The 23,104-nt window shown below is 60.0% G+C and overlaps 2 protein-coding genes across 3 annotated transcripts; one reads left to right on the top strand and one right to left on the bottom strand.

Annotated features, from left to right (window-relative positions):
* Nucleotides 1-472: 472 nt before the first annotated feature.
* On the bottom strand, nt 473-10,973 carry Trmt61a (tRNA methyltransferase 61A). The gene is made up of 4 exons (XM_004836891.4): nt 6,531-10,973; nt 5,583-5,942; nt 3,205-3,471; nt 473-1,794 (listed from the first exon to the last, which is right to left on the bottom strand). Exons 2-4 carry the CDS (start codon nt 5,911-5,913, stop codon nt 1,523-1,525), a joined length of 870 nt encoding a protein of 289 aa, XP_004836948.1. The 5' UTR covers nt 5,914-5,942; nt 6,531-10,973; the 3' UTR covers nt 473-1,522.
* A 74-nt stretch (nt 10,974-11,047) lies between these two features.
* On the top strand, nt 11,048-13,828 carry Ckb (creatine kinase B). 2 transcript variants are annotated; one of them, XM_004836892.3, is made up of 8 exons: nt 11,048-11,107; nt 11,305-11,509; nt 11,632-11,786; nt 11,880-12,012; nt 12,172-12,343; nt 12,959-13,082; nt 13,175-13,364; nt 13,449-13,828. In XM_004836892.3, the coding sequence occupies exons 2-8, from the start codon at nt 11,317-11,319 to the stop codon at nt 13,625-13,627; spliced, it is 1,146 nt and encodes a 381-aa protein (XP_004836949.1). In that variant the 5' UTR covers nt 11,048-11,107; nt 11,305-11,316; the 3' UTR covers nt 13,628-13,828. The 2 variants fall into 2 exon arrangements, with proteins under 2 accessions (XP_004836949.1, XP_087051294.1); XM_087195168.1 differs by having other exon boundaries at nt 11,632-12,012.
* Nucleotides 13,829-23,104: the final 9,276 nt, after the last annotated feature.

Raw genomic sequence — 23,104 nt, 5'->3', positions numbered from 1 at the left:
GGCTCACAGGGCTCATGTTGAATCTGGCCCATCTTACAGGCCAGGCCAGGCCCCAGGAAGAGGGACACGCCCCTGGAGCAGGGCCAGTAGTTCTCCGACCTTCAGCAACTCTGAGGAGATACAGGCTTCCCTGGCCATGCCAGCTCCAGCAGAGGCGACTGGTAGTGTGACACCTCAGGAACAGGAGGCCTGGGACGCCCCTTCAAGGAAGGCTGGGGGGGCGCGAAGGAAGTAGGGGAGGGAGCCCTCACTGAGAGATTCATGCTCCCCCCACTCCAGGGACAAGGGCTCCTTTCTGCAGCATGTGGGGGTGGCCACACACTCACTTCTTTGTCTCGAGACCCAGGCCATTGTCCTGGAGTTTGGAGCCCCTGCAGCACCTACCCTGGCTGGAGTCAGGCAGGAGCCATGTGTGGGGAGGGCTGGCCAGGGAACCAGCTGGGAGCGGCTGCTCGGACAGCCACAGAGATCATTCGGTGAGGCAGCAGCATGTTTATTGTTCTGTCTGGCACACTCCAGCCAGCCCCACATGACATGGGGACACGGCACCTGAGGCTCCAGTCCCAACAGGGTCACGCAGGCTCCCAAGGCTGCCTCACGGCCTGACCTGGGCGCTGACCATACACCAGGACACTGGGTACCGGGCTGTGCAGCAGAGTGACTACCAGCGCCCAGCCCTGGGTCCTGGCTTCCATGTCCCCACCTTGGGATGGGCTCAGCCTTCAACAGTGACAAAGGTATGTCTGTGGGAGGCACTGAACCCTGGCCAACACCACTGTCTCTATGGGGGTCCTGCTCCTTGGCCCCAGGGATCCCATAAGAAGCAAGTCTGGGGTGACGCTGGCTGGGGACACATACCCACCCAGGCACTGCAGTGCTACGGGGTCTTCCTGACACAAGGGGGGGGCTCTGGTGGGCAGGGCTGCAGGATGCACTTCCTGGGGGTGGGAAGGGGCTGCCCCATCCCTGGGTCATGAGGCGACTCCCAAGGCCTGGGTACAGGGTCACCCACAAATGGCCTGTGCAGCACCCAAGGCGATGAGGTCAGCCTACAGGTCAGGCAGCAGGGTCACCTCCCCAGCACAGGAAGGACAGGGCGGGTCTGTAGCTCAGCTCCCCTTGGCTTCTGGCCAATCCCCAGGACACCCAGTGGTGAACACTTGGGCCAGTCCTGGGCTAGTGGCTGAGCCTTCTCTGCCACCCTCCTGCAGGGGCCCACAGGGGCAGGGGCAGACACTGCCACCCCAACTGCACCACCCCAACCTCAGCACCCAGAAGAGCCCACAGCAGTGTAGACTTCATGTTGGCAACAAACAGCATAGCCAGAGCTTGGCAGTGATGTGGGTGGAAGGCTCCCTCCCCAGGACAGGAGCAGCTAGCGCTCACACCAGGGCTAGCCAGGAACTGCAAGCCCCGCCCTGTGGCTGTTTCCAAGCCAGGCCCAGCAGTCCCCTGACCGTATAAGGCAGCCTGGCTCCCTGCCTGCCCGCAGTGCTCCCAGCACACAGTGCTCCCAGGCCTGCTAGCCGGGGGTCTTGGTGGCGAAGGTCAGGTAGCCTGTGTGGCCCACCGTCTCCTTCATGGGCATGCCACTGCGGAAGGGGCTGGCATCCTGGCCGGCAGGGGTACCCACACTGGCCCCCAGGTCAGGCAGGGGCAGGCTGATGGTGCGCACGTTGTAGACCTGTGGCAACACCTCCAGGGTACTCAGCTCCGTGAAGCCTCGGGCTGCCAGTGCCTGGCATGTGCGCTGCACCTGCTCGATGCACGGTGAGAAGGAGCAGAAGCGCCCACCTGTGGGGAGGACACAGGGGTCAGAGCCGCCCAGGGCAGTCTGCATACCCTGCATACTCTGGCCACACAGCTCTGAGGCGCAGGTTGGGGGCTCTGTGTGGGTCCTACAAGGGTCCCACCTGCTGGCCTGCCCTGTGCAGGAAACTTCCAGGGCCACCATGCACCAGGACCAGGTCTTAGCAGCCTCCGGTGGGCACTGCTGCCCTGCCTTCTAGGAGGCAGCCGAGGGCGGGGCCAGGCCTCCACAGCAGTGAGGGCGGGGCCAGGAATAGCTCTAACAGTACAGCAGCTCTGGGGCGGTGTGTGGGCTGCTGCTGTCACAGGAAATTAGAGGCTGCTGCTGGCTCTTGGGAACAGGAGGCACCTACCCTGAGCACAGCCGAGCCCCTCATACCACTCCCTAGTGGGCCTCGCTCAGCCCACCTGCACGGGCAAGTCTGGTCAGGTCCTCATCCAGGCAAGGGTCATGGAGTTGCCAAGGCAGAGAAGGTGTGTGCGCCCCAGCAAATTTGCAAATGTTCCTAGGCCTGGTCCCCCAGCACAGGGCTCCCCACAAGCACACACCACCCAGGCAGAGTCTGGAGTCACAGGCAAGCACACCACCAGAAAACACCAGGCACACGAAAGGTCAAGAGCCTCATGACCCAGGAACAGGAAGATCCAGGGGCAGGGCCCAAGGGGATGGAGCTCACCGGGACACGGGAAAGAACAGCTCCTGAGGAAGGCCCAGGGAGAACTCTACCTGCATTAGCTGCCCTGGGCTGGGGGCTGGAACAGGGGACAGAAGTGTACAGGCAAAGCTGAAAGGGGAGAGGTGTGGGGATCCAGGGATCACAGGCTGCCCCTCTAGACCACCTCAGAGGGACCAGGGGCACAGACCCAGCAGGGCCTGGGCAGCAGGAGGCTGGGCCGTTCTGCCTCCTGGCCCCCTGCACTGCAGACCCTGGAGGGCTGGGGTGTGGCTGCCCAGCTGTTACTTCTCCAGAAAAGGCAAAGTCCCTGCAATTCCAGGGCTGCCTTCCTGGCTCCTGGCCGACCCGCCCCAGGCCTCCCCAGTGCTCCGCCTCCACACCCAGCATCTTCCCTAAAAGGAGCCAGCTGCCCAGCTCTGCAGCGCAGGGGGAGGGGAGGCTGCAGGAGAAAAGGCCAGGGCGGGGGTGGCCCTGGGACCTCCCATCTCAGACCCAGGCCCACCCTGTCCTACAGACCCTTCCTGAACTGGAACAGGACTGCTGCACAACCCCCAGGGGCCTTGAGCCTGACCGCCCCATCCCCGACTCCCTAGCCAGCATGACCTCTCCTCACCTCAGGCCAGAAGGGGCCTGGCCACTGCTACAGTGTGGCAGAGGTGCCCACACCTCCATTCCACCACTGCATCCCAGGCTGCACCTTGGCAGGTGCCCCACACACCTTCAACCTTGAGGGCATCCCAGGCGTGTCCCACAGCCTCCCAGGGTGACGGGATGTCCAGGAAGATGGCGTCGGCCACATGCCTCACACCGAATCCGCTGTGGCACACATCCTGGGTGTGAACAGTCACCCAACGGCCCACGCGGTGCTCCTGAAATTCCTCTCGGGCCTTGTCTGCCCGCTGCTGGTGGAACTCCACTGTGTGCAGATGGCCCGTGGGGGCAATGCTTCGGATGATGGCATGGGACACGGAGCCACTGCCAGTGCCTGGTGGGATGAGACAGGACAGGGTCCAGGGCTGCTCGCAGCCCACAGCCCTCCAGGAAACAGCTTCATCCCCATGAGGAAGGGCCTGCAAAGGGCCCCAGAGGCCAGCTGACCCCTGGGTCATGGGTAGGCGTCACCCCACAAACCACCTGTCTGCTCTTGGTGGCTTTGGCCCTGGGCCAGGACGCTGAGGCTGGGAGGAACAGGCTGTGTCTGGCGTGGGCACAGGTGAGGGTACACAGGCCACCACACAGGTTCAGCAGGGCTTAGGGGAGGCGAGTCAGGCAGAGCCACCATCGTGGTTTGGCTTTGGCCCTGACACCTTCCACACAGTGGATGACCCCTGTGCTTGGGTCAGCGTGTCCCCAGAGCCCCACCCAAATCTGCTCCTGCACACAGAGAAGCCCTTTGCTGGCCCTGCTCCACTTCAGGCACGTGGCTGACAGCCGACTCACTCCTCCTCCAGTGCCACCTCAGTGCCCCCACTGTGCCTGGATTCAGAGTCACCCTCCCCTCATCTCTGCACCCTGCAGTGCCCAGCTGGGCCCATCCCCACCACAGTGCCAGGTGCCAACTACTTGATGAGGACTCCCCACTCTGGATGCCTCGGAGACGCCTGTGGTAGCACCCACCACACTCATACTGCCCTCTACACCCCATGGCACTCAGCCCTAGAGTGTGAAGCTGGGCTCGAGCCAGCCCCTGGCTACTCCCTGAGAAGGCTTCCTGGACCCAGGCACAATACTCACTGCTCAGCAACTGCCAGAGGGGCCACAGCCGCCCCACAGCGGATCCACAGCGACTCCTTCCATGCCCACATCTCTCCAGGAGCAGACCCGCCCCCACCATAGGCCTTCTCCACTAGACACCTTGGTCCCATCTTGACACAGCCAGCAGCATCCTTTCCACCCTCTGCACAGCCAGCTGGGCTTCCTTTCCCACTGAGGGCAGTCAGACTCCAGATTATCCTCCGAGGGCCCCCTATTATCTCTCAACTTCATTTTCTGCTCATTTTCTGCCCTCACTTCCTGAATCAGCCACACTGGTGCAACTTTGCTGACCCAGCTTTGGTGGTATGTTCCCACCAAAAGGCCCACAAAAAGGGCTTTTGCCCATCTCTTCCCTGGCTCTTGGTAGTACCTCCTCATCACATTCAACTTCTTGGATGAAGTTCCCTGACTACTAGAGCTCAGCTAGAGGACCTAAGCTGCCCTCAAACATGGAGTGCTGTCTTCCAAGCTTGCCCACAATCCACAGCGCTGACATGGTGACCCAAGCTCACTCTCCAACCCCTCCCTCAGGGCGGGAACCTGGTACCTCACAGGAGCCTGGAGGGGTATGGCTGGCTGAGCAGCATGAAGGCCTGAGAAAGGCTCAGAACACACCCAGCTCTGAATCCTGCTCCCCACACCCTTGGTCCCTCAGAGAGGGGCAGAAAGAACTGAAGCCTCAGAAACCAGAAACAGGGGCCTAGGAACTCATGACCCCGCACCTAGCTCCACCTCCCATGAGGAACGTGGCACCACGAATCTAGCCACATGTAGACCCATGGTCATTCCTGGCAGGGCCGCATGTCTTGGCCACCACTCCTGGTGGCCCCAGTACATGCAGAGGTAACAACTGGCTTTCAGGCCCTCCTACCCCAGGCCCTACCATGGAAACTGTGGTGCTCGTCTTCCCTGGAGGCAGGTGGGCTCCTGGGTGCAAATGAGCACGGGGCAGGCTCCCATTACATGAGGCAGCACAGAACTAGAGGCGGTCAGCACCTCGGTCAGCACCAAATAACACTGGCCCCGCCCCATGGCAGACGGGACTTAATGGGGCACCACCCTCTCCTCCTCCACCCCGGGCACAGGCCACATTTCACTCACAACCCTACCTTGGGGGACCTCACTAAGTCACCTTCCAACGTGCAGTGCTGTGCTGTCTTATAAGCTTCCCACCGTCAGTAGCACAAGCCCTCACTCCTGGCAATTGGCCTCTGGAGAGATGCTGAAAAAGCAGAGCAGCCACACTGGCCTGCAGGAGGGCAGGTGCAGGCCATCTGCACCGTGGGTTTGGACTCCACCTTCGTGTCAGTTTCTCAGATCTAAGGTAGCCTGAGAACTTACCAGACTCACAGACCACAGAGCCAGGCCGAAGCTCCAGCATCATGGTGAGCAAGGCAATGTCGGTCGAGTAGAGGATTTGTGTGCGGTGCGGTAAGTTCAGCGTCCAGAGCTCAGGTGTGGGGTGCAGCACATACACCCAGCCACCTCGGCTGCAGATCACCTTGGAGCCGAAGGGGCGGCCAATGAGGTCTACTGAGTGCCGCAGGACGCCATGCCGGGTCTGAGTCTGCGCACCACGCTGCACGCGCACTGCCACCATCGAACCATGACCCAGTGACAAGATGGCCGTGTCACCCTCCTTGACCAGCTCTTCATATGCGACAAAGCTCATGGTGTTAATGTCTGCCAAGGGTCAGGGACCTGGGAAGCGACGTGTGGCCATAAGCCGGTCAGAGGGCCAAGCGGCAGGACGTGGGGCTGGGTTCTGGGCCGCAGGCTATGACACCCAAATTCTGCAGGGGGGCGGGGGTGAGTGGCTGGCTCCGGCCCTGGCCCTGCCTGATGGGGCAGCCCGCTGGGGCCGACGTTTGAAGCCCTTCTTGTTCTGGGACAAGAGATGGAGAAACAGGCTCGGCAACAGCGGAGGTGGGGCCCAGGGGCTCCCACAGACGCTGAATAGCCTGGCCCCACTCCCCAGCTGGGAGATGAGAGGACAGCCTTAGAGAGGCGCCCACCAGCGGGAAGGGGCCAACGGCCAGTGAGGTCACCTCCAAGACCGGCCTGGCTCCGCGGAACTCGCCCCTAACATCCCCAAAGCGGGCTCGGCGGACTGGCGGCAGGGGGTTCGCGAGGGGGAAGGGGTCCCCGAAAGGGGACGGTGCTACGAGGCGCGTCCCAGGCGGACACGCGGGCCAGCCCAGGGGTCTGGAGGGGCAGCGCAGGGCCCAAGGCAAGGCCCTGAGGGCCGCGCCGGACCTGAGCGACCCGCACCCACGCGCCAAGGCTCACCTCACGCCGGCTCCGGAGGTCCACACGTGTCTTCGCTGTGCGCGACGGCGGCCACCACTTCCGGCTCCGGGCGCGCGCTGATGACGTTGCGCCCTGCGGACTCCTGGGAGCCGCGGAGCTGTCCTTCGCCTCCCCATAGAGGACATTTCTTGGTCTCACCGGTTGCCGTCCTCTGCTCATACTTGCGTGTTGCCTGAGACATCGGGCGACAGGACACAACAAAAGTCCCCCCCCCCCGCCAGCCCCGGTCCTGTCGATTTGCCCTGGACACGCGGCTCCTGCTGGGCAGACTGGCCTGGGGCAGAAGGCCCCACCAGGGCCTACCGGGACTCCTGGCCGTGATCATTTTGTTACTGCAAACGGCTGTAAAAACACCATGTGGGCTCCAGGATGAATCCAAGAAAGTGGAATCGCAGGGCCGGCCGGGATGGGGGATCCCCAAAGCTCGTGGCCAGGGTTAGCCCGAGGTGCCACAGAGGACAGCCTGGAGCTGTCTCCTCCAAGGGTCCTAGTCCAGGCCCTGCCTCACCACAGGCGCACACTCCCGAGTGCAGGGCTGCTTGGGGGTGGGAGGTCCCGAGCCTCCTGGTACCCTGGCACAGTGAGAACGGGACCAGGATGGGCTCCCTTTGGAGCTGTGGGAGGACTGGGCAGAAAGGGAAGCAGGAGCGTTGTCTGTTCAGAGCAAGTTCCTCCGTGGCCCGGAGTGAGCCCCAGGGCCTGGCTTGTCCTGTTAGCCACAGGGACTGGAGGGGTTGGGGACCTAATTTGCCCAGCTACCCAAGAACCCAGGCCAGCTAGCGAGGATGCTGGGCCACACTCCCAGTCCCCGGGGCTACTCCATCCTGGTAAAATGAGGATGGCGGGACCCCTGCAGAACCACCCCTTTCTGAACACTGCTCACTCATGAACACTCCCTGCTTGGGCCAGGCTAGCCCTGGTTCGTGGGTGCGGCCCTTGGGCCGGCTCCTCAGGGTCTGTGGTAGAAGGCAGGTGCCTGATCCTAGCCCCATCGATTCCCGGGCACTGGCTGGACGTGAGTCTGAGGCCCCAGGAAGTCAGATGTTGGGGACTCAGGCAGTCTCCCACTCTGGGCTCATGTCCCTGTGGGTCACCAGAAGGGACAACCCTGCCCTCTCCACACTCCCAGCCTCTGTTCTGACAGACAGCTCCCCTCCCTAAATAAGCTCTGATTGCTCCCATGGGATCTAGACTTTCCACTTCTGGGAGTTCCTCTTCCCCAGCTTCTCAGCTGCTGCAGGGAGACAGAGAGCAGAACCACTGCCTGCTACGAGCCTGAATCAGGACCTGATGACTCAGGGGTGGTTTCCCTGGGACCCCACTTCACATTTGTCTCTCTCCACTCTGGGCTGGTCAGCTGCCCCTCCACTGCCCCTCCTCCAGGCAGCCTTCCCAGAGCTTCCCACCTAGCCCCCAGCCTGAGTCCTCAAGCAGAACCAGCCCCCTGGCTTCAGCTGATTACCAAAGGGGCCCCTTTCCCAGGGAAGAGTTTGTACACTGGAGCTCTCCTAAGAACTAAGACTACATGTGTCCAGCTCAGTGTTAGCTCACTGGGTCCTCCTCACAGACCTATGTAAACTTGGCTTCAGAACACCAACACCACAATTGAAGAAAGGGCGAAAAGGAAGAGAGGAGGCCTGGGAGGAGGGGGGAAGCTAAAGATGCTTTAGCACTGGGAGCTGTACCACCACACACCTGGCAGGGACTGGGTGACAGAGGGTGCCTCCCTCCTCCAGGCTTGGCATGGCTTCCTGCTGCATTGTGTCCTGTGGCCTTGGGGCAGCCCCTACCTCTCTCCTGACCCCAACAAACTTCCCCATTGGGTTCTGCAGCGCCTGGGACAAGACAGTCCAGAGAAAGCAGTGCCTGCTGGCTACAGCCTGGAAACCTGGCCCTGCCTTGCTCAGCCTAGACTTGCCTGCACCTGTGCCTGTGTCCCTCAGCTGAGCCCTGCTCCACAGATAAAAGACCTGGGACTCCTTTGAGGGCCCTTCCAAGTCCTATGGTTAATGTGCAACCGGCTGGAGTTCTTGAGAAGCCTGGGCCATTAACCAACTGGCCTGAGATGTCATCCAGCCTCTCATCCAGATACCAACAAACCAGCAGAGGGGACATAGTGTGGGACAAGGGTGGGTCAGCAGAGGGGAGATGCTGCCAAGAGGGAGCCCAGCCCTCCCCAGGCCTCTCCTCTGCTCCCCTTTTCTGGAGCCTCTGAGGCTCCCAAGCAGTCTCTGCCTGGGAGAGACCTCATCTTGATATAGAGGGCCTCAAAGGCCACTTCCTCTTCCCACCCCTGCTGCCACCACCCTGCCTCGTGGTTCTTTGTGTGTGCAGGGGTGGGCAGCACAAGATCCCTGAGGGATGGGTGGCCCTGTGGCCCAGCACCTCTCTCACCAGGCTGCTGATCTTCCTATGAGGTAGCTGCAGAAAGAGCCCAAGGACTGGCCTTAGAAGGCTGAGGACTGCTGAGGCCCCACACAGGACCCTGTCCCTGGGCCCCTGCTGGGCGGGGCTCGCTGCTCCCCTGATGTTGGGGGTGAGCCCTCAGCCGGGCAGCTTAAGCTCACCTGCAATCCAGCCCTTGCCTGTGGGAAGAGGGTGGGGAGGGAGGAGGGATCTCAAGAAGCCTCAAGAGCTGGAGACAGAGAGACCAGCCACACCCTCCCCCCAGAGTGCCTCCTCTGTTTCCACAAACAGTAACTTGAGCAGGGCAGTCAGGGCTTTGGGTCAGGGTAGTGGCCAGCTGCAGATCTTCCTCAGGTCAGGAAGGGGCTGGGGGCCCACAGTGTAGACATTCCAGGCTTAGGTGACACCTGCTGTCTGGCCTGGGCCTGAGCCACTTGGCTTTTTATGACCCTTTGTTTTATTGGTCCATGACTTGCTGACTTGGAAGAGGTTGGTGCAGGCCGAGTGAATGAGGGGCAAGGCAGAGTCCACCCTGCAGCAACCACGGGGATATGGGCAGGCCACACCTTGCCCTTGGGCCTTTGCTCCAGGGCCCGGTGCTCACAGTACCTGCCCATTGGCTTAAGCCCAGAATGCCTGGGTTCCTGTCCCCTACTTCTGGAGATGCTTTTGTCCTACTGTCAGTCCCTGAGATGCTTGGCAGCTTGCTCAGGTGCTGTCTCCAGCAGCAGGACATGGGCTCTTTCCCTCTTACTGGCTGCCACCTTGTCCCTAGCACCTGTCACCTGGCAGAACTTGGAGCAATGCTGGAAGAATTTTGTTAAACATACACAGAGATAAGGGCTCCTCCTCCTGCTTTATTTACATAGCAACATACACAAGGCTGCAGGTGGACATTTGCCACACAAACTCACTGTTTTCTTTTTTTGAGAGCATATAATATTCCACCGGGGAGAGATGCCCCCTACCTGTGGCCAGCTCCCCATGGACGGGCTTCACGCCCTGTCCAGACCCATTCCTTTCCTCCACTGTGCATTTCTGGATCTATCTGCAGTGAGAATGGATACTCTATAGGCAGCATTCCTGGAAGTGGGACCGCTGGGTCATGGAGTTGGATATTGTTAAATGTTAATAGATAGATACTGCCAAATTCCTTTCCAAAAAGGAGAGAGCGATGCATAGCTGCCGGCAGGGCTTGAGAGCCTGTCTCCTCCTGTTCCAACTCACAGCCAGTGCTGGCTGAGGGTAGGGGGTCAGTCTTTTTACTTGTTTGCCAGTCTGGATGTGGGGATAGAAGATAGTCATCTTGGTCTTCATTTGCCTGAACCTGACAGTGAGGTCATGTCTAGAAAGCTCACATGTCTGTACTTCTCGCTGGTCTCTGCCTCCAGCCTCTGCTTCTGCTGGCTGGGTGGGTACCTGTGCCCCGAAGAGGGGACCCGCAGTTGGTGGACCCGCAGTTGGTGGACCCTCAGGGCACAGCGGCTCCCAGGGGCAGCTGGGCTGGAGGGTCCCTGGCCGGGTTCCCCAACCCCCTCCCCAGAAGCCCAAGGTCAGGGCACTTCGAGCGCCACGGGGCTGTGGGCAGCGACCAGCCTGCGCCTCCCTCCCTCCCGCGCTGAGCCAAGAACACCCGGAAGATGCCTGCGGGCACCTTGAGGAAGGTCGGCGGCTTCAGCCCGGCTGGCAGGGTGAGGTGAGGCAGGACCTGCGGCAGAAGCTGCCGGAAGGGCTCAGTCGCCTGGTCCCTCGCTGCAGCCCCCTGGGGGACTGGGGTGGCCGAGGAAGGCGGCACTGGGGCGTCCTCCAGGGCTTTCGGGCCTCAGTTTCCCGCCCGCAGGAGGGGTGTGTGTATTTGGGGAGGGGACCCTGCATGTCCAGCAACCTGGGGCTGCGGCTTCGGGTCCTGGGCGGGGTGGCTGCGCGGGGACAGATGGGGTGGGCCGCCGGTGGGGTGTCAGAGGCTGCTGGCGGCGGACAAAGCGGAGGCACCACCCCGAGCACGGGCCAATGGAATGAATGGGCTATAAATATCGGCCAATGGGCGGCCCGAGACGCGCCCCTTAAGAGCCCCGGGAGCGCAGAGCGGCGGCGTTCGCCTGCGTCGCGCCGGATCTGCAGACGGACGAGCGCCCCCACCCGCAGCGCCGGTGAGCGGGGAGCCGAGGGCGCGGGCGGAGGGCGCGGGCGGAGGGCGCAGCGTCTCGCGCGGGTGGGCGCAGTGCGCGCCCCGGTGAGCTCTGGGCCCCAGGGGTCCGGGCGGGGCGGCGCCCCCGCTGAGAGCCCCCCGACCGTGGCCGCGTCCCGAAGCCCGGCAGGGCCGCTGACCCGCGCCTCCCGCACGCAGCCCTCCGCCGCCATGCCCTTCTCCAGCAGCCACAACGCGGTGAAGCTGAACTTCCCCGCCGAGGACGAGTACCCCGACCTGAGCTGCCACAACAACCACATGGCCAAGGTGCTGACCCCCGAGCTGTACGGCGAGCTGCGCGCCAAGAGCACGCCGAGCGGCTTCACGCTGGACGACGTCATCCAGACCGGCGTGGACAACCCGGGTGCGCCTCCCGGCCGGCCGCCCCCACCCTCGGCCCGGCCCGCCCCTCCCCCGCCTCCCGCGCCCCTTGCGCGCAGCCGCTGGGCCGCCCCGCAGCCTGGGTGACGTCACCCCCTCCTCCAGGCCACCCGTTCATCATGACCGTGGGCTGCGTGGCGGGCGACGAGGAGTCCTACGACGTGTTCAAGGCGCTCTTCGACCCCATCATCGAGGACCGACACGGCGGCTACCAGCCGGGCGACGAGCACAAGACCGACCTCGACCCGGACAACCTGCAGGTGCGGCGGCCGGGTCGGCGCCGGGGGCGCCGGGGGCGCCGGGCTCGGGGGCTCTGTGGTCACTCGCCCCGCCCCCCCCCCCCCCGTCCCCAGGGCGGCGACGACCTGGACCCCAGCTACGTGCTCAGCTCGCGGGTGCGCACCGGCCGCAGCATCCGCGGCTTCTGCCTGCCCCCGCACTGCAGCCGCGGGGAGCGCCGGGCCATCGAGAAGCTGGCGGTGGAAGGTAGGGCGTGCGGGGCCCGCTGGGCCGCGCTCATGGGATCCGGATCCGCGCCGTCCGCGGCCGTCCGCGGGGGCCGGCCCCGGGATGAGCCGACTCCGCCGGGGTGGGTGGTGGCGGCGGCCCTGGCCCGGCCCCACGAGCTCTGAGCGTCCCCCACAGCCCTGTCCAGCCTGGACGGCGACCTGGCCGGCAGGTACTACGCGCTCAAGAGCATGACCGAGGCGGAGCAGCAGCAGCTCATCGACGACCACTTCCTCTTCGACAAGCCCGTGTCGCCGCTGCTGCTGGCCTCCGGCATGGCCCGTGACTGGCCCGACGCCCGCGGCATCTGGTGCGGCCCTGGGACCCCGCACGCCCGCGGGCGCCCTCCCGTCATGCCCCGCCCCGGGGAAGGCCGGCGGGGCCCCGCTGTGCAGGCGACCTTGGCCGCGCAGCCTCCTCTGTCTCCGAAAGGGTCCCCTTGGATCTGTCTCCTTGGCGTCTCCTCCACTCTCCTCTGGGAGCCGAGCCTGTTTTCTCTCTCTCGGCTTTTCACCCCCTCCCCCGGGATCCTGCCAGATGCCCGTGACGCAGAACGCTCCCCTGAGTTCCCCCCGCAGGGCCCCTTCGCCCAGGGGCTGGCCTCCTAAGTGGGGACCTGGGCGCTCGGGCCATCGGCACACGACTGGCACGTTGCGGTGCGCTGGTGTGAGGTGTCCCGGTCACCCTGCCTTCCCCAGTGCTGACGGGGCTGGGGTCTTGGTGGCAGTCCCCTGCAGGGCGCCTCTAGACCTGCCACGTTCCCTAGTTCCTTGGGTCTGGAGTGATTTTGTGCTGGGTGGGAGACTAAATTCCTGAGGGGGCCCTAGAGTTTAGCTCAGTAGTAGATCCTTGCTTATCTTGGTGAGGCCCGGGTTCAATTCCCAGTACCACACTGGAACCTTGGCCTTCCTGTCCGCTCCCCCAGGCACAATGACAATAAGACCTTCCTGGTGTGGGTCAACGAGGAGGACCACCTGCGGGTCATCTCCATGCAGAAAGGGGGCAACATGAAGGAGGTGTTCACCCGGTTCTGCACAGGCCTCACCCAGGTCAGCCCGGGGTGCCAGCTCCAGAGCTCAGGTGGGATGAGGGTGCCCTGGTCTCCCGGGCCTCCCCTCTCACACCCCTTCTGCACCCACAGATCGAAACTCTCTTCAAGTCTAAGAACTACGAGTTCATGTGGAACCCGCACCTAGGCTACATCCTTACCTGCCCGTCCAACCTGGGCACTGGGCTGCGGGCAGGCGTGCACATCAAGCTGCCCCACCTGGGCAAGCATGAGAAGTTCCCTGAGGTGCTCAAGCGGCTTCGGCTGCAGAAGCGAGGCACAGGTGAGAGGCGGGTGGTGGTGGCGGCCGCTCCTCACCCAGCACGTACCCTCTGGCCTGCTGACCTGACCGGCCCTCCATCTGCAGGCGGTGTGGACACAGCTGCCGTAGGCGGGGTCTTCGATGTCTCCAACGCTGACCGCCTGGGCTTCTCGGAGGTGGAGCTGGTACAGATGGTGGTGGATGGGGTGAAACTGCTCATCGAGATGGAGCAGCGGCTGGAGCAGGGCCAAGCCATCGACGACCTCATGCCCGCCCAGAAGTGAAGCCTGGGCCACCCCGCCCCCAAGCCTGCTGCTTCCTAACTTATTGCCCGGGCAGTGCCCGCCATGCGCCCCTGATGTCCGCCATCTGGCGGCTGAGCCCCTTAGCTCGCTGTAGAGACTTCCATCGCCCTGGGTAGAGTTTATTTTTTTGATGGCTGAGCTGTTGCTGATGCTGAAATAAACTAGGGTTTTGGCCTGTGCTGTGTCGGAGTGGTGCCTCTCCTTCCCCTGAGAAGCCTGCCAGGGGCCTCCACCTCACTGCCTAGGAGACAGGACTGTGGCAGGGGTCACCCCTGTACCTGCGTTGCCCTGTCCACCCCCTTGTCATCTGAGGGAAGGGGCAGGAGAGGGAGCAAGCTAGCTCTGAGGCTCTGAGTTCCAGCCTGAGCATCTAAAGGCATTTGGGCCTGGGGGTGGAGCCTGGCACTGTCCTCAGCCCCATCCGCAGGGTGAGAGGCCCCCGATGGCGTGGCGTGGGCCCAGAAACTTGATAGCTTCCAGTCCCAGGCATCTTCCTGGCTCCCCTCCACTTTGCTCCCCAGCAGCTACTTACCTCCTAAATCATCTGTCCCGGCTTCCTTCCCTCCTGGCTCCTCAGGCTTGCCCGGCCCCTCCCAGGCCCAGCTCTCCAGCCCCTCCTAACAGCAGGCACCTCTGGTCCTGACCTTCATTCACAGCCTCTCAGGGACCCTGGGGCAAGAGGGGGGTTGGCAGTTTAGGGCGCGCTCTTCCTGGCTTGGGTCCCGTTCCTCACCTGTTTCCAGCAGCCTTTACAGGTTTGGGTGCAGAGTTGGGACCCTGGCAGACAGGAGCTGGGACTCCTCCCCACCCGCTACAGCTGCCTGCCTCTGGCAGCAGTCTGTGCTGCCACCTGCTGGCCAAGGCCCTCTCCACCCGCCCTGGGATCAGCCTGAGCCACCCGTGCCCCATGTGCCTCTCAGCCCAAGCCCATGCCCACCACATCCTTGCCAGTTCATGATAGGAGTTGATGCACTTGCATGTCTTGGGACCTGGGAACATGTCAGCACAGATCCCAGGCTCAGGGCCAAAGGCGGGGGCAGCGATGGCTCTGAGCTGGGGGTGCATCCTGTCATGGAAAAGGGGCCAGGATCCATCCGAAGGGTGTACCGAGGTGGCGCCAGGCTTGGGCAGCTCTCAGGGGCCTTTGCGTGCCCCTCCCTGGCTCCCCATTCCCAACTTGCCCTTTTGCCTGGGAGTCCCCAGGCCGGCCAGGATGGAAGCCAGCTCCTCCTCAGCTTGTCCTCCTCCAGCCACTGTTGATTTTACAGTGGTGACTCAGGGCAGAGAGGCTGTTTGGGAAATCGGCCTCTGGAGCCACCCCATGTGAGGACAGGAAGTGAACCACTCTGGAAGGGAGGCTGAGACAGAGGAGGGACAGCAGGCGCAGTGGGGACATGGCTGGCCAAGCACTTCTTTTCTGATGTCACTGCCACGAGGCTCCCTGTGAGTAGCACCATCAGAATGCTGCAATGGGGCCGGGGATCTAGCTCAGTGGTTCCACCACCTGCCTCACAAGTGCAAGGACCAGAGTTCAATCCCTGGGACCAAACAAAACAAAACAAAAAAAAATAAAATTACCCCACTTCCCAGAATGCTGGAAAGGAGCTGGGTGTGGTGGTGTGCTCTGGAAGGCTGAGGAAGGGTTACAAGTAAAAGCTCAGCCTGGGCAAGTTAGTGACATACTGTCTCAAAAAATAAAAAAGGGCTGAGGATGTAGCTCAGGGCAAAGGGTCCAGGTTCCATCCACACTACTGGGGGGCTAAAAATGGAAGGGGGACATGTGGCCTGCAGTGAGGTGAGGGTTTTCTGGTCCACCTGCCTCCCTGTGCTCTCTTGAAACTGATGCCCATGCTGCTCTCCCACTGGGGAGCCCGGGGCTCAGGGGAGAGCAGAAGACCCCTCTGCTGGTCAGGCCCCCTCAGAGCCTGCCTGTTACTTTTCTTGTTGCTGAGACAAAACATATGATATCCAAAGTTAAAGGAAGAAAGGTTTATTTGGTTTGCAGTTTTTAGAAGTTTTAGTCCATAATCTGCTGGCTCCAAGGCAGCATTGCATGGCAGAGAGGCATCGCAGAAACAGTTCATGGTGGGCAGAAGGCAGCAAGCAACCTTAGCAGCTTCTTTCTGCCCCTTTTACATTCTATACCAGCTACTGGGTTTAGGGTGGTGCCAAACCAGCCAGTGGGCTGATTCCATAATTACACACCCTTAATCCCAGGCACCACACACCCTAGATCCAGCCACCTCCGAAAAAGGCCCACATGACCTCAGGAGGCTTTAGGGGACATTGAGACACAAGCCATGACAGAGCTGGATTGGGGCAGTGCTGACCCGAGTGGGCACAGTGCTGGGGCCTGGTCCCCTTTTCAGGGCCCCAACACCCCCTCTTTTTGTCTGCCCTCTTGGGCTAGGCATGCCCAGAACCACAAGGGTGCAACAAGATGAAGCCTCAAGGTCTGCACCTTGCACAGGCCTCTGCACTTCCCTGAAAGCCTGTGAGGCAGGGCCTGGCTCAGGGGAGGGGAGGGTGCTTCTTTCCCAGGCAGTGAGGTTCTGGGCCCGGACTTGCTTCCCAGCTGCCACGGAGCCCGGAGTGTGGCTGGGGGTCTGCTGTCCTGAGGCCCTGGGAACGATGGCTGCAGGTAGGACCAGCACCCAGACTCCTTGGCTGCTGCTCAGAACTGCAGTGGCTGTTCTGGGCCCCTGGTTTTTCTGCCCATGGTTCTCCCATGACTGATTTTCGCTTCTGCTCTTACCGTGCTGGGTTTTGTGTGCTTTTGGAAGCTGTGTTAATGTTTGGGAGGAGGGAGGGCTTCTCACGCCCCCACTCAGGGACAGCAGTGCCACCTGCCTGTGCTCAGCGGACCTCAAACCTTTCCAGACAACTCTGCCTTCCCTCGGGATTCAGACTTAAGTGGGTGCATTCAAACCAAGAACCCCACCCTGCCAGGGGTGGCACAGGCAAGAAGGCCCTGTGTGCAGGGGGCTTCTGGTGGAGGGGCCTCACTCGGAATGATGCTAATGGACAGGGCTTCAACCGAGGCATGGACACCGGTGGGGCCTGGCAGTTGTGGTGGGGGTGCCCTGTGTGCTGCGGGACCTTCAGCAGCATCCTCGGGCTTCAAGCACGATGGCCAGCAGCGCTTGCCACCCCTCACCTTGTGACCATCAGACGTGTCTCTAGACATGTGACATCTGAGTGCCCCACGGAAGTAATTAAGAGATTCGAGTACTTAGAACAGGCAAGAACTGGTCAGGACTGTTTGCCAACAAAAGAAGGCTGGCAAATCCCACCCGTCCTTGGGGCCCATGAGGTGGGGACTACTGAGAGGGTGACAGGCTGAGCAAGCCAACAAGGAAAAACAGGTTATAAAACAGCTTGTACCCTGAGATCCCACACAGAATATGTATGGAAAAAACCCAGAACAGTCGTTGCTGTGGGTGGTGGGGTAACAGGTGATTTCCTTCTTTATACTTCATTTTCCAAATTGCCCATAGTTAACATGTATTACTTACATAAGCCAAAATAATTTTTTTTTTTTTTGCAGTGCTGAAGATCAATCAAACTTAGGGCCTTGTGCATGCTAAGTAAGCCCTCTACCTCCGAGCCCCACCCACAGCCCTCAAGTCTTTCAACGGTGTTTTCAAAGTCCTGTGTCCCAGCTCGTGGGAGCCCAGCAGCCACCTCCTGCATGGGGAAACTGAGGTCGAAAGAGGACAAGACTGGCTTTGGGCCAGTCGACTCGAAGTCCTGGCTCATTTCACTGCTCCTGACTGTTGCTAACAGTCTAGACTTCTCATAGGTGGGGCCGCTCCCCCTAACAGCAGCTTATGAAGTCTCCAATTGCCTGGCTGGCTCCTTACTCTGCACTATTTGAGCCAGCCTGGTACTTAGCAGGTCTCCTAGTGTGCCCTGAAGAGCTGGTATTTTAAGTTAATTTCCTTTCCACAGGTGAAAAGGAAACAACACTGCTGGAGCCTGACCCTAGGCCTGCCCACATGCTGGGCAAGCAATCTCTTGCTGAGCTACACTCCCAGCTCTGGAAATCATCTTTTTTTCTTTTTGGTACCAAGATCCAACTGTGGTCCTTGCCCTTGAGCAGCAGGTGGCGAAACCACTGAGCTAAATCCCTGGCCCTGGAAACAATCTTTTGATGGGCAGGAAGTCATCTCAGACTGAGGGATGTTCAGGGAGCAGGTGACCACGTTTCAGGTGGCTGTCCCGTGGCTGTGGGCTGGGGAGCAAAGCCCTGGCTTCTATGCCCACCCTGCATTTAGTGGCGGGACCCTTCCCACCTTCCCCCACGCCTCACAGTGCATGCCTGGCAGTGCTTTGCTGAAGACAAAGGCTTTGCTTGGGTTCAGAGAACCGATTTCCATACCCTTCTAAAGGGTTAGGGACTTGTCCAAATTTAAACACCAGCAACTCGCTCCGACCCATCTTCATGGCACCGATGACTGCTGGTCTAGTTTCTGCTTTAGCCAGAGAGCCCTGTGCATGGCCGCACCTTTGTTCTCAAGTTTCCTTGCTGCTGGGCGACACAGGGCCATGTGATGAACGCTCCAGCCGCCTTCAAGGGATGTGGGGGTGTCTGTACCACCTTACACACACTCTTTGTGGTGCCTGCGTGGCTCCTGGCAGGGTGAGTGGGCCCAGCTTCTGCTGAGCCATCGTGAGCCCCACTGCACAGGGGGTCCTGTGCTGGGACCCCCAGGGCAAGGGGTTTAGGTGTAGCGAAGACAAGCAGCTCCAGCAGCAGCCCAGCCTGGCTGTCAGATGGCTCTGTGGTACGCAGGTGGCGGCAGGTTCGGTTCTGGTGGCCCCGTGTCCAGCAGTGGGGCTTTCCCTTGCATGTCTGCTCTTTGCTTCCAGTCTGCCCAAGAGCCCTCCAGGCAGCACTGCCCCACCTGCCCCAGGCTTCCTGTCAGAAGCCTTGGTCCTTTGGAGAGGGCAAGTCTTCAGTCGCTTCCTAATCCCGATGTACAACTGTTTAGGTGCTGACCACCTCTTCCTTGGGGAATCCTGCCCCAGCGGTACCCAGCTTAGCTATGACTGGTGCAGGTGGTCTGTGTTCAGGAGCCCAGCCCAGCCCAGAAAGTGCAACATATAGCAGCAAAACACCAGCAAGCCAGCCAGAACCCTTCCATGAAAGTGACAGTGAAATCTAGTTGCCAACACTTGACCCACACATACACAGCACTTCAAGCGCATGACTGCCTCAGGACTGGTGGGGTCCTCATCTAGCCTGTGGCCCAACAGAGACCACTTGAGCTGCTGCCTTGAAGTCACAGCAAGCAGGGGTCAGAGGCCTTGCCCCTCTCCCTTCCCAGAGACCAGAAAGGAGCAATGAGGTGCCAAGTGCTGTCTGCTGTTGCCCTGGCCTGGAGTCAAGAATTCCACGACTACTTTTGCAGCAAAGTCCCAGTGTTGGCTTAAACTTTTAATTAATGACATCCTACCAGGCAATGTGCCCTACACATTCTGCACCATCAGGACCAAGGGGTACACGCTGCTGCTCGGGGAAATGGGATGCCCAGCCTGAGTGGCTGAGTGGATCCTCCAAGGCTCAGTCTGGGGGAGAGGAGTGGCGGCAAATGGGCTGGGCCCCAGGCAGCTCAACTGTGTGTGGAAGAGCCAGAGGGGAGGACGTAGTGCCCAGGCCCGGCATGTGAGGCACTGACACGAGGGGCCTCTAACAGGGGCTTCCGCCCGGGCTCAGTGGCCACGGCCACACATGCTGCTCCTCAGCCCACCTGCAGACAGAACCCCTGGAGAGTGGCTCCCACAGGCAGCTGCCCCAGGTGGTGGCCGAGCCAGACAGCGCTGATCCTGCTTGGCAAGGTGTGGGTGGACCGGCGGAGGCTCATGCAGGTGCATCTGTTTCAGTCTGGAATGGCCGCAACTCTGCCGCCAGGTGCTAGGTCACCGCCTGATGAGTCCTGGGGACTGAGGTCCAGAAGCGTGCTGCCTCAGACTTCACTGGGACGGCAGAGCTGCTCAATGACAGGGCTTCACACTTGTTTATTTTTGTTTAACCACCAGAGTCAGCACAGAGCAGCAGCTTTTCCTTTAGGTCCCCAAAGGAATGTCTTCTCCTCTTGCTGTGAAAGCACCTGCAGAGAACTAGGGCAGTGAATGTGAAGAAGAAATATTGAGGGAGGGAACACACTTTTTCTTTTGCTGGGAACTAAACCCAGGGCCTCACCCAAGCTAGGCAAGTTTTAGGAACACCCTTTTAATGTTCAAATATTTGAGAGGCTGCTGGTATGGGAACTACTCAGAAACCTGAGGATGGATTACAAGTTTGAGTTTGGCCTGGGCAATTTAGTGAGAACTTGTCTCAAAATAAAAGAAGTTAAAAGAGGGCTGGGATGTAGCTCAGCCCAGGGGTAGAGCACCCTTGGGATTAATCCCTAATACAAAACAAAAGCAAAAAGCAAAAACCAAAGTGAAAAACAAAACCCTTGAGCCTCAACTAGTTGGAGCTCCCAAGAGCAGGAGCCGGGGTGGTCCAGGAAGCCACTGTGCATCCAGAAATCAAGGGAGCAGCACTGCATGCCAGGCACTCAAGGTCCCAGCGGAGACTTCCTGCTGCTTGAGGATGGGGTCTGAAAGGCTGGCTTGAAATAACTCCTAGGGTTGGGCTCAGCGGGTAGGATGTGGACACAGCAGGAAGTTGCAAAAGGCACTGGGGGAAGAGCCACAGTGCATCAGCTGTCCCTCTTCTCCTTTACTTTGTTTTTGTGGTCCTGGGGATTGAACTCAGCACCTTGTGCTTGCGACAACACTCAGCTAACCACCCCCGCCCAGCTGTCCCTCTTCTGAGTGGCACCTCCTCAAGCCCGATTTATGAAGGCTGTGGATGAGAGGACAGTTGCCCACAGCCAGGAGCCACAGGGCAACCATCGCCAACCAGGGAGTGGGAAGCAAAGAAGACTGGCAGGGTCTGCAACCCATCAGCTCTGCCAGGGGAACCTGAAAGTCAGCCAGTCAACCAGCATCACCATGCCAAAGCTAGTGCCAACCCCAAGTGCCTGACAAGGCCTATTTCCTTGGTCACAGCTTATGGAGTCTGCCCACAACCCAAGGTGATCCCCAGGGATTGCGGAGGGAGGCGCGTTCGAGGGCTCTAGCTTGGTGCTCTCAAGGGAGGCGGAGCCCAGCAGGAAGCACCCTGGCCAGTGCTGTTCTCTTCAGCCAAAACCTGAACACTACACACACCAAGGTGCTCAAATGCTTGAACCCTGGCTGCACAACTGATAGCAAATGTTATCCTGAGGCAGGACCATCTACTCCATGGCCAGAGCCTTAGCCGTGGGGACTTGTGTGGTTTGCACCTAATTTGAATAGACGAAAGCCAGGGGAGGAAGCGGGGCGGAGGGACAAGCACTGGCTCAGCATGGGGACCCCATCCCTGCTCCATTCCCCTCCAAGCCTGTGGGGCCCATGTGCTCTGGCAAACAGAAGTGTTGGAGGACAGGTGGAGAGAAGACACAGGACAGGCAGCCATCAAAGCTGCTCTACATTCCTCTTCTGAGACAGGGTCTCAATATGTAGTTGAGGCTGGTCTGGATCTCTCCGTGATCCCCTTGACTCAGCCTCCCAAGTGCTGGGGTTACAGCTGTACGTACTGATAGGTCTCCCACACTACCTCAGCAGCTATTATGTATAGCAGCTGCCCTCTTCCTACGGTGCCTTGCCCCCTCCCCTGTGTGATGTCATGCCAAGATGGTTGCTCCCACCAAAGAATAAACCCTTCTTCCCAGTATGGCCCTGTTCCTGCCTAGAAAGTAACCTAATACTCGCTCACCTCCTACCACTTAGTGACATCACCGGCTCCTCCATTCCCTCACTCAACCCCACCTCAGCCCCTACAAACCCCACCCCAGTCTCTATAAAAGACTCTCCCTGCCCCAGCCATATTGCTTTTGTCTCTCCTTTGTTCAGAGACACCCCGGCAGATCTATTCCCATAATAAAGGCTTGTTGTGGCCTGGTCTGGTCTTGGTTTTCGGCCCTTTTACCTGACACGTACCATGCCTAGCTAGTGCACCTTCTGGGTTCACCACACCTCCGCACAACATGCACCCTGCAGCCACCTGGCCAGGAAGAAAGGTATTGGGAATCCAGCCCCCATTCTTCATGCTTTTTCTCCTGTGGCCTCCCTTCCTTGAACACCAGACAGGCCCCAACAACCTGGATGGGCCTCCTCCTGCCTTCTACACTCCGTGCTGCTCCAGCACCACTCAGCAGGAACCATCTGGCTTTTGGTCTTTCAAGGCTGTCAAACCAAAGAACTGCCTGCAAATCACTGTCGGGCTGTCCCCTTCCTTGGCCAGCAAGGTGGCCTGAGCTCCACCCCCAGGGACAGTAACACATGGACTCCCCTGTGCGGCAGAACAGGATACCTCCAGCATGCATTTCACAGCACTCCCCAGAAGAGTTGTTTGCCCCACCTTGGTCTGAAGGACCCTGTGGCAAATGAATGACAACACAAAAGATGCCCCGAAATGTGGCTCTCCCATGTAAGGCCTTGCTCTCTTCCAGGACGGACCAGTGACGGCGTCACAAAAACAGCTTCTTCCCACTGGGTCACCGTGTAGGCTGCTCACCAGGCCAGAGCCAGAGTGCCTGGGAGGGTCCACCGAAGGGATCCTGTACACACACACACACACACACACACACACACACACACACACACACGCACGCACACTCTCTCTCACTCTTTTTCTCTGACAGATCCACACTGTCTAGGCTTTGAAATATGTACAGTGGAAACAATCCCCCTGGGGTCGTCATGTTCAGATTCCACCATGAATGGAGGCCCTGACAGCCTGCACGGCAATCACTTGAGGAAGGCTTGAGGAAGTCGTCTTGGTTCCTCCCTTCTGCCCAGGCTCACTAGAATATTAACATTGTTCTCAGGATGGGGACAATACTCCCTGGGGTAAATGAAACCAGTACTGCAGCCTGCCAGGTACCTTAGCTCACCTGTGAAAGATGCTAGAGAGAACTGGAGGAAAACACACAGCAGTCTTTCAGTCTCAAACAATTTTCAATTATTGCTAGAATACTTCTTTCCAAAATTCATCACCGAATTTAAAAAATGTGGAATTTGAAGAAGGGCAAGGGCCCCTTGCGATGGATGAGTTTTCAATCTGACCTTGGGAAAGGGAGCAACTACCCATATGTTGTCACTAAAATCAAATCCACATCAATTACTAAAGCAGTGGCCATTTTTCCTCCCCTAGGACTGGAGACTGAACCCAGGCAGGGCCTGTGCACTGAGCTACATCCCAGCCCTTTTTAAATTTTGAGACAGGGTCTAAGTCGCCCAGGCTGGGCTAGAACTTAAAATCCTGCCTCAGCCTCCCATAGTGCTGGGAATGTGGGTGTGCACCACCTCCCCCGCTTTACAGCCTTTTGCAGATGCGAAGGCAGCAAGCACTGGGCCAGG

This window comes from Heterocephalus glaber, unplaced genomic scaffold, assembly GCF_053883595.1.
Source record: "Heterocephalus glaber isolate CG9 unplaced genomic scaffold, H.glaber_assembly_v1.0 deba00001608, whole genome shotgun sequence".
Lineage (NCBI taxonomy): Eukaryota > Metazoa > Chordata > Mammalia > Rodentia > Bathyergidae > Heterocephalus > Heterocephalus glaber.
The sequence above is the reverse complement of the archived record's forward strand: the minus strand, read 5'-3'. Positions and strand labels throughout refer to the sequence as shown.